This window comes from Perognathus longimembris, chromosome 2, assembly GCF_023159225.1.
Source record: "Perognathus longimembris pacificus isolate PPM17 chromosome 2, ASM2315922v1, whole genome shotgun sequence".
NCBI classification, from domain to species: domain Eukaryota; kingdom Metazoa; phylum Chordata; class Mammalia; order Rodentia; family Heteromyidae; genus Perognathus; species Perognathus longimembris.
The window spans coordinates 66,624,666-66,637,873 of NC_063162.1; the positions used below are offsets into that span (position 1 = coordinate 66,624,666).

General features: G+C 49.7%; 1 protein-coding gene across 6 annotated transcripts in view; it reads right to left on the minus strand.

The window, feature by feature from the left end:
• The window catches only part of Tns3 (tensin 3), a 204,685-nt gene that overhangs the window by 65,185 nt on the left and 126,292 nt on the right, over window positions 1-13,208 (minus strand). For all 6 annotated transcript variants that reach the window (XM_048339393.1, XM_048339395.1, XM_048339394.1 and 3 more), the window contains 3 exons: window positions 12,156-12,285; window positions 11,566-11,631; window positions 9,596-9,700 (listed from right to left, as the gene is read on the minus strand). In XM_048339393.1, the coding sequence (XP_048195350.1) occupies window positions 9,596-9,700; window positions 11,566-11,631; window positions 12,156-12,285 (301 nt within the window). The remainder of the gene's footprint in view (window positions 1-9,595; window positions 9,701-11,565; window positions 11,632-12,155; window positions 12,286-13,208) is intronic.

The window sequence follows — 13,208 nt, forward strand, 5'->3', positions numbered from 1 at the left end:
CCTGTAATCCTAGCTACTCAGGAGGCTGAGATCTGAGGATCAAAGTTCAAAGCCAGCCCAAGTGGGAAAGTCCATAAAACTCTTATCTCTAAGAAACCACCAGAAAACCAGAAGTGGTGCTGTGGCTCAAAGTGGTAGAGCATTAGCCTTGAGCAAAAAGCTCAGGGACAGTGCCCAAGCCCTGAGGTCAAGCCCCATGCCTGGCAAAAGAAAAGAAAGGAGCCCATGGCTGGATCAGAGCTCCAGATTCAGAGGGTTAGCTTCTTCTATTTGGCATAGAGGAGGCCTGTCACACCACACCACACCACACATGAAATCTTGCTCAGGTGTTACTGCTGGAGCCAGGGCTCACTGGAGGGATCTTTGTGGCTCCAGGAGCAGTGGTGTACAGCTTTGAGTCACAACTGAGGGAGGAAAGGGAGGCCCGGGGCAGGGCAGAGGGCCCTTGGGCCCAACAGCACTTCCCATGGCATAGATATATCAGGATAAACCATTTCCCCTGCACTGAGTCTCTCATCACCCAGCACCTACGGAGCTTGCCTGGGAATGTGAAAGTTGTTCAAGTCAAAAACAGCCCCCGTGAAAATGGTCCTATAACTAAAACCACGTAGGAAAGCGAGAGGCTGCAAAGAAAGAGATGCTCCAACCTGCTGTCTCCTTCCTCCAGGTCACCAAAAACATTCTAGAGCAGTCCTCAAGGGAATCTGCCTGCCATTTCTGTTCCACTTCAGACCTGCATCACAGCATGTTCTTAACACTCATGGCCTGAAAATGTCTCATGCTGCTTTTAAACCTTTCTCCTTTAACAGGGGTGGTGGCACACACCTGTAATCCTAGCACTTGGGAGGCTGAGGCAAGAGGATCACGAGTCCCAGTGTGAGGCCAGCCTCAGAGTCACAGTGATTCCATAATATAAAAACCAGGAAACAAAACCAACCAAAACGGACCTTTATTTGTAATTAACTTTGGCCATTTCTGTTCCCAAATAGCTATCATTATTCTTCGGTGAATCACACACTTTTATTTATGTCACCGAGGCATGATCTAAGGAAATTTTCCCCCAGCTGGTGCAGGTCGTGTGTGGCCTCGATAGCCAGACACTGGTGGAGAGGCCAGGTGGGCTTGTGGATGCTGGGGCGGCGCCACCTTCCTGTAGGACGCTGGACTGCGCATGCCCAGCCATGCACAAAAGGCAGAGCTTGGCATGAGGCTTACATGGCAGACCCCAGCAGCCTTCCTCCTACCAAGTTGCCAAGACTTAGTTTGCTTTCCCATCCCTGAGACCCTCCAATTTGGGGAAGGAAAGCTGCTAAATCTACTTTCAGAACAGCAGCACGTGAGTGATGGGAGCCGGAGGTAACGTGCCGTGGCCAACCTTGACTACACCTCGGCCAGAGCCTCAAGATCCCTCCTGCTCTCAGGCAGTCCTGGGGCCGGGCAGAGCCTCCTGAGCAGAGAGCACAGCTATTTTGGGACTACTCCTTATTGCAAAGATGCAGAGCCATCCCAAGTCCCTCAGACTGTCTGGTCTGCCTCAGTGAGAGCTCTAGACTGTTGTGGTTGTCTGGGGAGCCAGGCTATGCTGGGGATGTTTATCCATTTAAAGTGGCAAAGCTGAAACCTGGTGAGGCGAGGCCCCTCATGCTGTTCACCCTTGAACTACAGCAAGCGTTTGTGGCCAGAAAGCCTTAAGTCAAGACCAGGAACTGAAGATGCAGAGCCTTTCTGCAAGCCCCATGCCCAGCGGTACAGAGCCCACTCTTGACACTTCCTTGCCTTGCCAGGCACTCATGGCTCATGCCTGGAATCCTAGCTACTCTGGGGGCTGAGATATGAGAATCATGTTCAGAATTGGCCTGTGCAGATGAATCGTATATCCAACTAACAAAAAAAGTGGAACTGTAGTTCAAGTGGCAAAGCCCCAGTATTATACAAACAAACATAAAGCCCTAGTACCTCAGTACCACACAAAAAGAAGGGAGGGAGGGAAGGGGAAGGGAGGGGAGGGGGAAAGGGAAGGGGGGAGAGAGAAGGAAGAAACTCCTCTGCCCTTGCTCTTCCTTTGAACCACGGTGGAGTCTCATTCTCTATCTCCTGGGAATCTAAAGCCCCCAAATCCTGCTCCATCCTCATAGATGCCTTGCTCTATTGTGCACTGGGTGGGAGGGCTACCCTCTACTACCCCCCCACTCCAGTCTTGGATGCTCCCAGGGTGTTCTCTGATCCTCGAGCCCTGTAGTTTCTCCCAGCATACACCAGTGCTGACACATTCCTGCTTGGTAAACATGACCTGCTCACCCCCACATACACACAACCGCCATCCATCCTGTAAATGAACATGCCCCTGACAGCACTTCCTGCCTGGAAGGGCGGTCTTCAGAGCTCTCTCTAGATTGGAGAAGTAAAGCTGCTCTTTTCCACTTGTCTCTAATTCCTGACCATACACCCCAAATCATGGCTCATTCTAAAGAGACTGTTGAAATATATAAAATGTACAGTCATCCTGAAGGCTCTGGATTCACATTCAACCAACTGTGAAGCTGGGCACCAGTGGCTCATGCCTGTAATCCTATGTAATCCTAGCCACTGAGGAGGCTGAGAGAGAAGACTGCAGTTTGCAGCTAACCCAGGCTACAAAGTCTGTGAGACTCTTATCTCCAATTAACCACAAAAAGCCAGAAGTGGAGCTCCAGCTCCAGTGATAGAGGGTCAGTCTCAAGTGAAAAAGCTAAGGGGCAGAACCAGGTCCCAAAATCAAGCACAGTATCAGCACAAATAAACAGGCAAACAAAAAAACCAACTGTGCATAGAACATACTTCTAGAAAACTTGCATCACAACCAGATGTGAACTTTTATCTTGTCATCCCTCCTTAAGAAGTTCAGTGAAACAAATATTTACGTGGTACTAGGTCTTGGTAACTGTCAGTAGTCTGGAGATGAATTAAAGTCAATGGGAGGGTGTGTGGGAGTTCTGTGTGAATAGGACGACATTTTATAGAGGGGACAGAGGCAACTATGTGTTTTGACATGGGGAAGAGTCTTAGGATAACTTCCCTGAGGATACGGAGAAAAGACTGTACATTCAATGTGTTGGTATTGGTAAAACAACAACAACAACAAACCACAAATTGTATGCACAATAATACAAATCTCCAAATCAGGAGTCAGAATCTGGGGATCAAGGTTCAAAGCCTGCCTTGACAGGAAAAACTGTGAAACGCTTATCTCCAATTAAGCATCAAAAAAGCCACAGTAGAGCTGTGACTCAACTGGTAGTGCTAGCTTGGAGCAAAAAAGCTCAGATTCAGTGCCCAGGCTCTGAGTTCAAGCCCCAGGACTGGCACACACACACAAAAAATCTCTGAATTGGAAAAAGATGTGTTTTGATCATCTGACTAAAGCCAGTGTGGGAATGAAAGGACAGCAGGGCTCAAAGAAGCCAGCTGGGCTTCCTGTGGGCATGGCCGGTGGTAGGGAGGATGTGGGGATCCGTGGAGGTGAACCTTGCTCTGGGCACTGGGGTGGTAGGCTCTGAGAGCTCCAATAAAATCACGACAGAGCAGTCAGGGAAGAACTGGTGTGAAAGCCAGAAGAAGGGAGAGAAAGTGGGACTTGACTCTCAGAGAAGAAAAGACCAGATCAGAGGAGCAAGAATTGTGGCATGGTGCCCCAAACAGCACACTGCACATGGGGGCAGAATAAAGGCTGGGTCCTCCCACAGGCAGGAACTGTCCTGTCTACTGCTGGGGGTGACGCAATGTTGAGGGCCTTGAGCTCCTCTGGACCTTCCTTATCCAATCACAGTCGATCTGATCCTATCAGCCAGGTCAGAAGTCCCACATCCTCCCTGGGTGACAGAAGGTGTTCAACCTCAGGACACCCAGCACAACACCCAGTCCCAAACGAGGAAGTATACCAACTCTGAACCGAAGACAGTCCTGGGCCTGCCGTTAGGACCCAGGGCTCTTTCCTATTCAGCTTCCAATTTCTCTTGGGAACTGCTCCTTGGCCTTTCAAATGGGCTCCGTTAGCTTTAAAACTGTCCTGAGACAGTCTTCCTTGTTGGGGTAAGGGAGGGTGAGCACCCCATGGCACACAAGCAGAGCAAGCCACAGCCCCCAGGACCAGAGAGACCTGCAGGACAAAAGTGACCCTGACCACAGTGTGTCTTCACATGGAACACTGGGTGGCCAACCCATGTGGGAATGGATTCAAGGCCGGTTCCTCCCTTTAGAAAGTAGGGCATCATGTTCGGACGTAAAAGGCAACGCTTTTCTCACAAGAGAAGGCAGCTATGGAGGGCCTCATCCCAGTGACAAGACTTTCTAGAGATAAATGCAGTTTAAATCAACATTTCTCTAATGTTTTATAACCAGGAAGGATTCGCTATGGGGGTGGGTGCAGAACCATTTTCCAGCAAACAGAAGGCATTTCAGAGGCTGCCAAACCTTTCTCTATTCCCTGATGTTGTAGACAGCTCTCAGGACTAACACTGAATGGAGTTTTGGTCTTGGTAAGTATCTGGTTGAGGTTGAGAGACTCCACTTTCTGTCTGCCAGTGCCCTGGCTTTACCCAATGGCACAAGACAGGAATCACTGACTCCAAGCAGGGGCAGAAACTACAGGCAGATGGAGAAAGCCAGTTTTTCCAGCTCCAGGGTGCTGGGGAGGGGGAGGAAAAGGCAGAAAAGAATTCTCCATCACGGATCACAGCTCTGCTCTGGCACTGGCCACGGCCTTGGTGTTACAATGAAAACGCAGAGGCCTCAGAAAAGCATAGCAGTAGGATCAAATGCACTGTGGTCATCATTTTAACAGAATTTTTTTTTTTTTTTTGCCAGTCCTGGGGCTTGAACTCAGGGCCTGGGCACTGTCCCTGACTTCTTTTTGCTCAAGGCTAGCACTCTACCACTTGAGCCACAGTGCCACTTCTGGCTTTTTCTGTTTATGTGATGCTGAGGAATGGAAACCAGGGCTTCATGTATGCTAGACAAGCAAGCACTCTACCGCTAAGCCACATTCCCAGCCCCAGAGAACTTTTTTTTAAACGCACTTCTACTTTCAGAGATATGGACTAAGTAAAAATTCAGGTTCTACAAGAAATACTAACCTGCTCCTGTCCTGATTTGAACAGGATTTGGAAACCAAGCGTCAAGTACCAAAGATAAGATAGGGATTTCCTTCTTCCTTTATTATAGGTTGCATTTTCCCCCAAATCTCATCTAAACACCAGTTGATTTACAAAATGAAAAATATAAAAGTCACTTCACTGAATTCCTTTCTCAACTTAGGTTTCTGGAAAGTTAAGTTGCATTGGAAGAGCCAATGGGTGCTACGATTGCAGGGGTTCAGAGTGGACCCCGGTGAAGCCTGCCTGCCCTGCCCAGGGCACAAAGCCACAGGAGTCAGGAGCCATGTCAGTGCCAGGATGGATGAGCCAGGAGAACCCCCCAGAGTGAGGGTGAGGGTGAGGGGTTCACATAACGCGTCCTCAACAGCTCCCTGAGCAGACTTCAGTAAAACGCCATGAAAAGCCCGGTGCTGGGGGCTCACGCCTGTAATCCTAGCTACTCAGGAGGCTGAGATCTCAGGATCACAATTTGAAGCCAGCCCAGGTGGAAAAAGTCCATGAGACTCTCCAGTTAACCAGAAGAAAGCCAGAAGTGGGGTTGTAGCTCAAGTAGAAGAGCACCAGCTTTGCATGGAAAACCTAAGGGACAGCGACCAAGCATGAGTTCAAGTCCCAACACACATCACCACACCATACCACAACCTTCTGATCAAAGATTCCCCTGCCCGCCTAGGTGTTCTAGCGCAGCCTCACTTAGGTGTCTAAGTACTCTATGGCATTTGCACAGTGTGAAATGTGTTATATGCAGACCTATCCCAGATGCTAAAAGCTATGCATGACCAAATTTCCATAGAGGCAGGTTCATTCACAAAAACACTGAGATTTAAAGTGAAAAGCTAGGCTCTCTGCCCCTCATGCTATCTCCCAGGACAGCTGTGGATCTGGCTGCAGAGTGTACATTTCTCACTGCCAGGTACCCCACACTTGCCACAACCCCACCCTCTCCCAGGGGCAACCTGCCATTCCTTGCACTTCCTTTATAGTTGCCTTCCCACACTGCACACCTGCCCTTTCTCTGATTGCCGTTAGCCCTTCTCTACTCACACCCAAGTTGATAAACCTGTGCCATCGCTCCAGGGCATCCATCCACATGACCCCAGCACCTCCACCTACACAGCCCCCATCCCGTTCACACTGGCCAATCAGGAGACACTGAGTGAAAAAGCATCGATTCCATAGGGCACTGTCCCTTGTCACAGCAGAAGGCTAGTATCTGTTTCCCTCCACCAGGCTAGTATCTGTTTCTTGTGGTGAAACCTAAGCCCCAATTAGACGGCATTAGGAGGTGATTGGATCAGGAAGGTCAAGCTGAGGGGGGAAATGGGGAACTGTTAAGTAACAGGGATTCAAGTGGCAGATTTGTGGCCGATAATATGGATTCCCACAGTGCCTCAGGCTCCGGCTCAAATGCTTCTTCTTCCCATAATGCCCGAGGTGCCTTCTTAACCAACAGAAAGAGCCAGGGCAGCAATCTGTGCAGAGCCTGGGGAGATGTGAAGGGAGAGCCCCCACACTAAAAATCCACCCCCTAAAAGGACTCCATCCAAAGCCTCTTTGGGGCAACTCTACACTCAAGGCTCTCCTTCCACTGTCAAACAGACTTCCTGTTTAAACACTTCCTGCCTTTCCATTCTTTAATGGGTGAGACCTGGTGAAGAGGCTGATGTCCTCCTAGAAGAGGTCGCAGGCAGCCTCCGTCTTTCTGCCACAGAAGACAACAGCAGGACCCAGCAAGGAGTGGTCAGAAGAGTCCCTCACCGGAACCCAACCGTGTGGCCATCCTGCACTTGCATTTCCAGCCTCCAGAACCAGGAAAGCAATTCTATTCCGCACAGCATGTAGTGACTGCGCCAGCACAGAGCGAGACGGTGCCATGTAAGGAGAGATGAAAAGACATTTCTGGAGCCATGGGTAGTTTCCATTTTCTTCCATTGCAAGCAGGTATCTGCTGTCATATGGATCTGGAATGTTCTGCTGTATGGTGTGGATATAAGAATGTCCCCTCCAAAGTTTGTATATTGTTCAAAGGCCCCGTTTGGGGAAAGTGACTGGGTCATGAGAGCTCTGTCTTTGGCAATGGACTCATCCAGTAACTGAGTCAATGGATTCATTCAAAGGTGAACAGAACAGAAGTGTTGACAGAGTAGAGGGAGGTGCCAGAACTGTGAAAGTGAGGCCTGGTCCCAGGAATGCGCTTGTCAAGGATATATCTTGTTCCCCCCCCCACTCTCTCTCTGCTTCCTGGCCCACCCACCATGATGCTTCTGCCTTGCCAACAAGCAAAAGGAAATGGGGCCCGCTGACCATGGAATGAAACTGTGAGGTTTATGAATAAATAAAGTCTCCCTCAAAACATTTCCCTTGGGTATTTGTCACAGCCATGCAAAGTTGAATGACACATCTTCTCAAAGGCTCACGTGTTACAGGCTTGACCCCCAGGGTGGGGCCAATGGGAGATGGGAGATGGTGGAAGGAATCTAGGCTGGGAACTGGCCTTGAAAGGGACACTGGGGCCTGGTTCCCTCTCTCTTTACTTCCTGACCACTATGTGGTCTCTCTGTCAGGTAATCCATCTCACAGCAGGGCCTCAAACAACACAGTCTGAGAGCTCCCCCTTAAACTGTGAATCAAAATAAAATTTAATCCAGTTGTTTGTCTCAAGTATTTTGTCAGTCACAGAAAAAGTAGCCAACATAGTACACACACACACACACACACACACACACACACACACATACTTCTACACACTTTCTATAAATTCTCATGTAAATCCTAAAGAGTATAAGAACACTCAACTGTTTTATTGTCTTTGTTCTTTCTATATAAAGCCATATGGATCTTTAGCAAATTCTGTGTTATATGGCCCTGGGCCCCTATCAGTGCTGGGCCTCTGATTGTAAAACGATAAAGTCTGACTGCATGCAGGTGGGCCACAGTCTCAGAGTCAGTCCAGGAACAAGGCCAGCACACCTGCAGAGAGGAAGAAACCATCTCCGCTCTGCAGCAGATTCCTCACCCAGGTCTACATGGCCACACTGCCCACCAGACATCTACCACCAGCACACAGACTGTGCCCTGGGACCTGCACTTCCACACACCCCTTCTTGTGGTCACAGCACAACATTAAGGGGGCTTTCTAGTCGGGTACCAATGGTGTGACCTGCAACGTTCATTATCTAAGAGGCTGAGATTGGGGGATCATGGTTTCAGATCATGATAGGGGTACAGGTAAAGCCCTTTCTGAACTAACAGCTGGGGGCATGTGGTGAGTACCTGCTGTCTTGGTTGAGTGGGAAGCTACAAGTACCCCGGGGAGCTGGGCACCAGCGTCTCACACCTGTCATCCCAGCTACTTGGGAGGCTGAGGTCAGTGGATCACAGTTTGAAGCCAGCCAGGGAAGAAGAGTCCCTTTGAGACTCTTATCTCCAATTAATCACTCAAAAATCAGAAGTGGCACTGTGGCTCAAGTGGTACAGTGTTAGCTTTAAACACAAAGAGGCTCAGGGACAGCATCTAGGTCCTGAGTTCAAGCCTCAGGACCAACCAAAGGGGGGGGGGGGAATGTGAAGAGGTAGATTTTATAAAGAAAGGCTCATCTCCTCCACAGCTGCCCTGACCCCAAAATTCCATGTGCATTTTCACACCCATGGCAATCATACTCCAGTTCTGAACCCCAACTCAGGTCTATGTGTATTTGATATCCCAACAATTCCTTCTGCTAGAATGGCATCCTACGCAGCCTGAGAGGGCGCGCATCTTTTCCCTGGGAGAGCAAGCCTGCTGTCCCATCTAAGGACACACCAGCATCCCCCACAGCAGCCACAAATGCCGCCTTCTGGAGCCCCAGAAGCTCAGAGACCACAAGGATGCGGCATGCCTCTTCCCACACCAGCTCCTGAGCAGCTGGCAGAGGATGGAATGATCTGATTTCTCCAAGTACATGTTTTGTAACAAGTGATCCTTGCAGTAACCCCAGTAGATGCAGATGGCTGTCCCTTCACCCCTTTTCTTCCTGGAGACCCACATTTTGTACTCTGTGTGGAAAGCAAAGGTGTTCACAGGACAGACTTACACCCACAGGGGCTGAAATGGTACAGCCCCAGGATGGTGACACTCAAAGAACAAGCCAAAGGTGTGCGGCACAACTGGAGGTGGGAGGCTGAGCCTGGGGTTTGTCATTCCCCAAGCAACAAGGAGGGCATAGGCACAGGCCCTACACACACACACACACACACACACACACACACACACACGGTCTCAGCAAGGAGGGGTATGCGTGGAGTTCACTGAGGATCCACTCACTAGGACAGGTTCACCATAAGCCCTGCACTTGGAGCCCCGTGCCGGGTCTTCAGGAACACATGGCCCATGCCTTCTGATTCTGGAAAGGGAAATTTCCCATGTGGTGGCCGTGCTCCCTGCACCTCCCCATCGGCCCCTGCTTAGGGGTGAGAGCACGCACCTTCTCCGTCTGCACTCAGGTTCTCGTACGAGTCCCAGCGGATGAGAGGGTCAGCCGTGTTGTAGTCCACAATCACCCCATGGTCACTGTGCAGGTGCTCGGACCCTGTGGGGCACGTGGGAATGTCAGTCCTGGCAAGGCCTGGCCCCTTCGGCCGCCTGACCCAAAAGGTAGGGAAGCTGAGGTTCTGGACTCCAATGCAACAGTGAAAACTATACTCGCATCTCTCCTTCCACACCAGGGCACTAATCATGGGCAGAAGGCAGGGATTTCTGACAAACTAAACAACACTTGAGACAGCTCAGGGAAATGGCGAGATGGACCTGGGTCATTTGTGGTTCTGAGTGTAACTTCTGGATCACCTGACAGAAGAGGACAAACGTGCCTCATGCCAGACTCAGAGAGTGGCCCTGAGACTCACAAAGCCTTCAGGCATTCAACAAACACCAACAGCATTTTTCACATAAGTATTGGGTTTGTGGTTCCTGCCTAAATCTATGACAAGAAACCTGGGAAAGGGTGATGATTATCTAAGATATTAAAAAATGGAGGGCTGCAGGGATGGCTCAAGGAAAAAAAAAAAAAGGCACCAGTGGTTCATGCCTGAAACCCTGGCTGCCTGGGAGGCTGAGATTAGGAGAATCATGGATCTAGGTCTGCCCAAGCAGGAAAGTCCATGAGACTCTCTGAATGAAAGGTACTGAGCGCGGTGGCATGTACCATCCCAGCTAGGCAGGGAAGCAAAAAAAACAGAAGGATCACTGTTTAGGGGGCACACAGCCAGGCAGGAAGCAAGACTCTAGCTCAAAAATAACCAGTGCAAAAACAGGACTGGAGGTATGGCCCAGCAATGCATCACTTCTAGCAAACATATGGTCCTGAGTTTAAACCCCAGGTCTGCCTCCTCAAAAAATCTCAGAATGCAAACATTCACATAAAGGAGCCCCAGTGTTAGATCTACAGTTCACCTGGACAACACAAATTCGATTTTATGTATTCGTTTGTTTTGACAGTTGTGAGGCTTGAACTAAGGGACTGGGCACTGACCCTGAGCTCTTTTGCTCAAGACTAGCACTCTATCACTTTGAGCCACAACTCCACTTGGGTTTTCTGGTGGTTCATTAGAGATAACAATCTTATGGATTTTCCTGCCTAGGCTAGCTTTGAACTGTGATCCTCAGATCTCAACCTCCTGAGTAGCTACGATGACAAGAGTGAGCCACTTTTGCCTGGCATTTGCTCTCTTTTCAAAGGCTTCTGGGAGACAGGTGAGATTCTGTCTTGCACTCAGGTATTTGCTGTGTTCTGTCCTGTAAGTCCCCTTTGAAAATGTTGTTTGTTAACATAAATATTTGGCATAAGCTCATAGGAGGTAGAATGTAAAGCCAAAAAACATCAGCAGGACACCCCAGCCTGAAGGAGTCTCCAGGGGGCATGGCAAGAACCCCAGCCTGAAAGGATCCCCGTGACATGGCAGGGCACCCCCAATCTGAAAGGGTCCCCAGGGTGTGGCCTTGGTTGACACAGTCTCTGTGAGCTGCCCAATACCTGCTTGACTTTAAAATGTTATTCAACAAGCTGGGCACTGTGGCTCACCCCTGTAATCCTAACTATTCAGGAGGATGAGATCTGAGGGCCACAGTTCAAAGTCAGCCCAGTAGCAAAGTCTGTGAGACACTTATTTCCAACTAACCACCAGAAAACCAGAAATGGAGCTGTTGTTGAAAGCAATAGAGTTCTAGCCTTGAACAAAAAAGCTCAGGGACAGGGCCCAGGCCCTGAGTTTAAGCCCAAGGCCCAAAATAACAACAAATAGAATAGGATGCTATTCAAACTGTGCACACGTGCAAAAGTGGGAGATAGCATAGCCTCAAAGCTCCAGGTCTGTCCTCCACCAGAGCCAACAACCAGCACCCTTCCCAGCCCCACTTCCCTCCCACCCGCCTACCCCGCCTTCCCCAGCTACCCACCTTGGATCTTCTCAGGTGTGGCTGAGAACACTAACTCAATCTTCCCGTAGTCAGGAAATCGATCATCTGCATAAAATAAACAAAGAACATATTACAGCATGGGGGAGATGAGGCCCCCAAGTACGCACTGAATGTGCGCTGCCCTTACCATCAGCATAGTACTGTCCCCAAATCTGGACACACAGAACCTGTGCTTCAGTTCTTCCTTCACAGATCAGCTGTCAGCTTAAACAAGTCTTTGTGTGTGTGCCATTCCTCGGACTTTAAATCAGGCCCTGAGAGCTGTCCCTTAGATTTTTTGCTCAAAGTGTTCTACCACTTGAACCACAGCTCCCCTTCTGCTTTTTGCTAATTATTTGGAGATAAAAGTCTCATAGACTTTTCTTTCTTGTCCAGGTTGGCTGTGAACCATGATACTCATCTCTCAGATTCCTGAGTAGCAAGGGATTACAGGCGTGACCATTGGTGCTTAGCAGTTTTTCTTTATATTGGTTAAGAATTTTGCCAACAAGCATAGTATGAAGGGAGGACAGGGGAGGAAGGACTAATGAAAGCCCCCACCCCAAGGACAGGGCCAGCTCCCCACACACCTATACAGGCATTGTCCAGCTCCTCCTTGCCAAACAGGAGCCTGCAGCCCTGCACAGCCCCTGTGTGGAACTGCAGGCGGAAAATGACGTCCCTAGTGGCCGACCGGTACTTCTTATGGTAGCATTTCACCTGATGAGAGAGAGGGAGAGGAAGCAGGTAAGGAAGAGGCTTGTGGGAGAGCCTGCTACTCGCAGAGGCGTGAGCCGTGTGGGCCCTGTGCCCCCCACCCACCCTCCAACACATGCAGCCAATGAACACCGACATCCTGGAATACTGTGAATGCTGGTCTCAAGATGCCAGGACAGGAGACGGACAAGCACACTGTGCTGCTGTGACAGCCCAGGCACCCCAGTTGCCTCCCGGAGATCCTCGTGCTGTTTCAATGCCCATAGGAGATGGGCCCACCTCCCTACAGCCCACAGAAGCGGCCCCAAGGACAGCTGCAGAGTGGAATCCTGTGGTTTCTTTATTTCCAGATTCGAACAACCCATTGGGATGAAGGTTACCTTTCATCTAAAATCCTGTTTTCAATTTTGATTGTTCAATTGAGAATATCAAGCCAATGGCTCACACCACCAGGGCAGAAAATCCCATGAGACTCTTATTGCCAACTAACCACCCAAAATACAGGAAGCAGAGATGTAGCTCCAGTGGTGGAGTGCCAGCCTTGAGAAGAAAACAAGCTAAGAGACGGCACCCAAGCCTTGAGCTCTAGCCTCAGTGCCAACACACACACCACCACCACCACCTGGCTCCAAAGTCCTTTCTTCTCTGTGTCTTGGAATCTGACTCTTCAGGAGAACTCAAACGAAGACTGCCCTTGCAGCCAGTTATCCTTCCAGAATGTTCTGGGTACAACCAAACCCTTCTTAAAGCCCTTATGATCCACTCTCATCATTCTTGCCATCCGCCCAATGCTTCAGCTCAGGTATCGGAAGGTTAAATCCACATTTCCCATCTCCAAAGGTACCAAGAAGTAGGGGAGATGAGGGCAGGGGATGAAGAGAGCCCAGATCCCAGCCAGCCTTGCTCTCACAATTTTGTGTGTACCG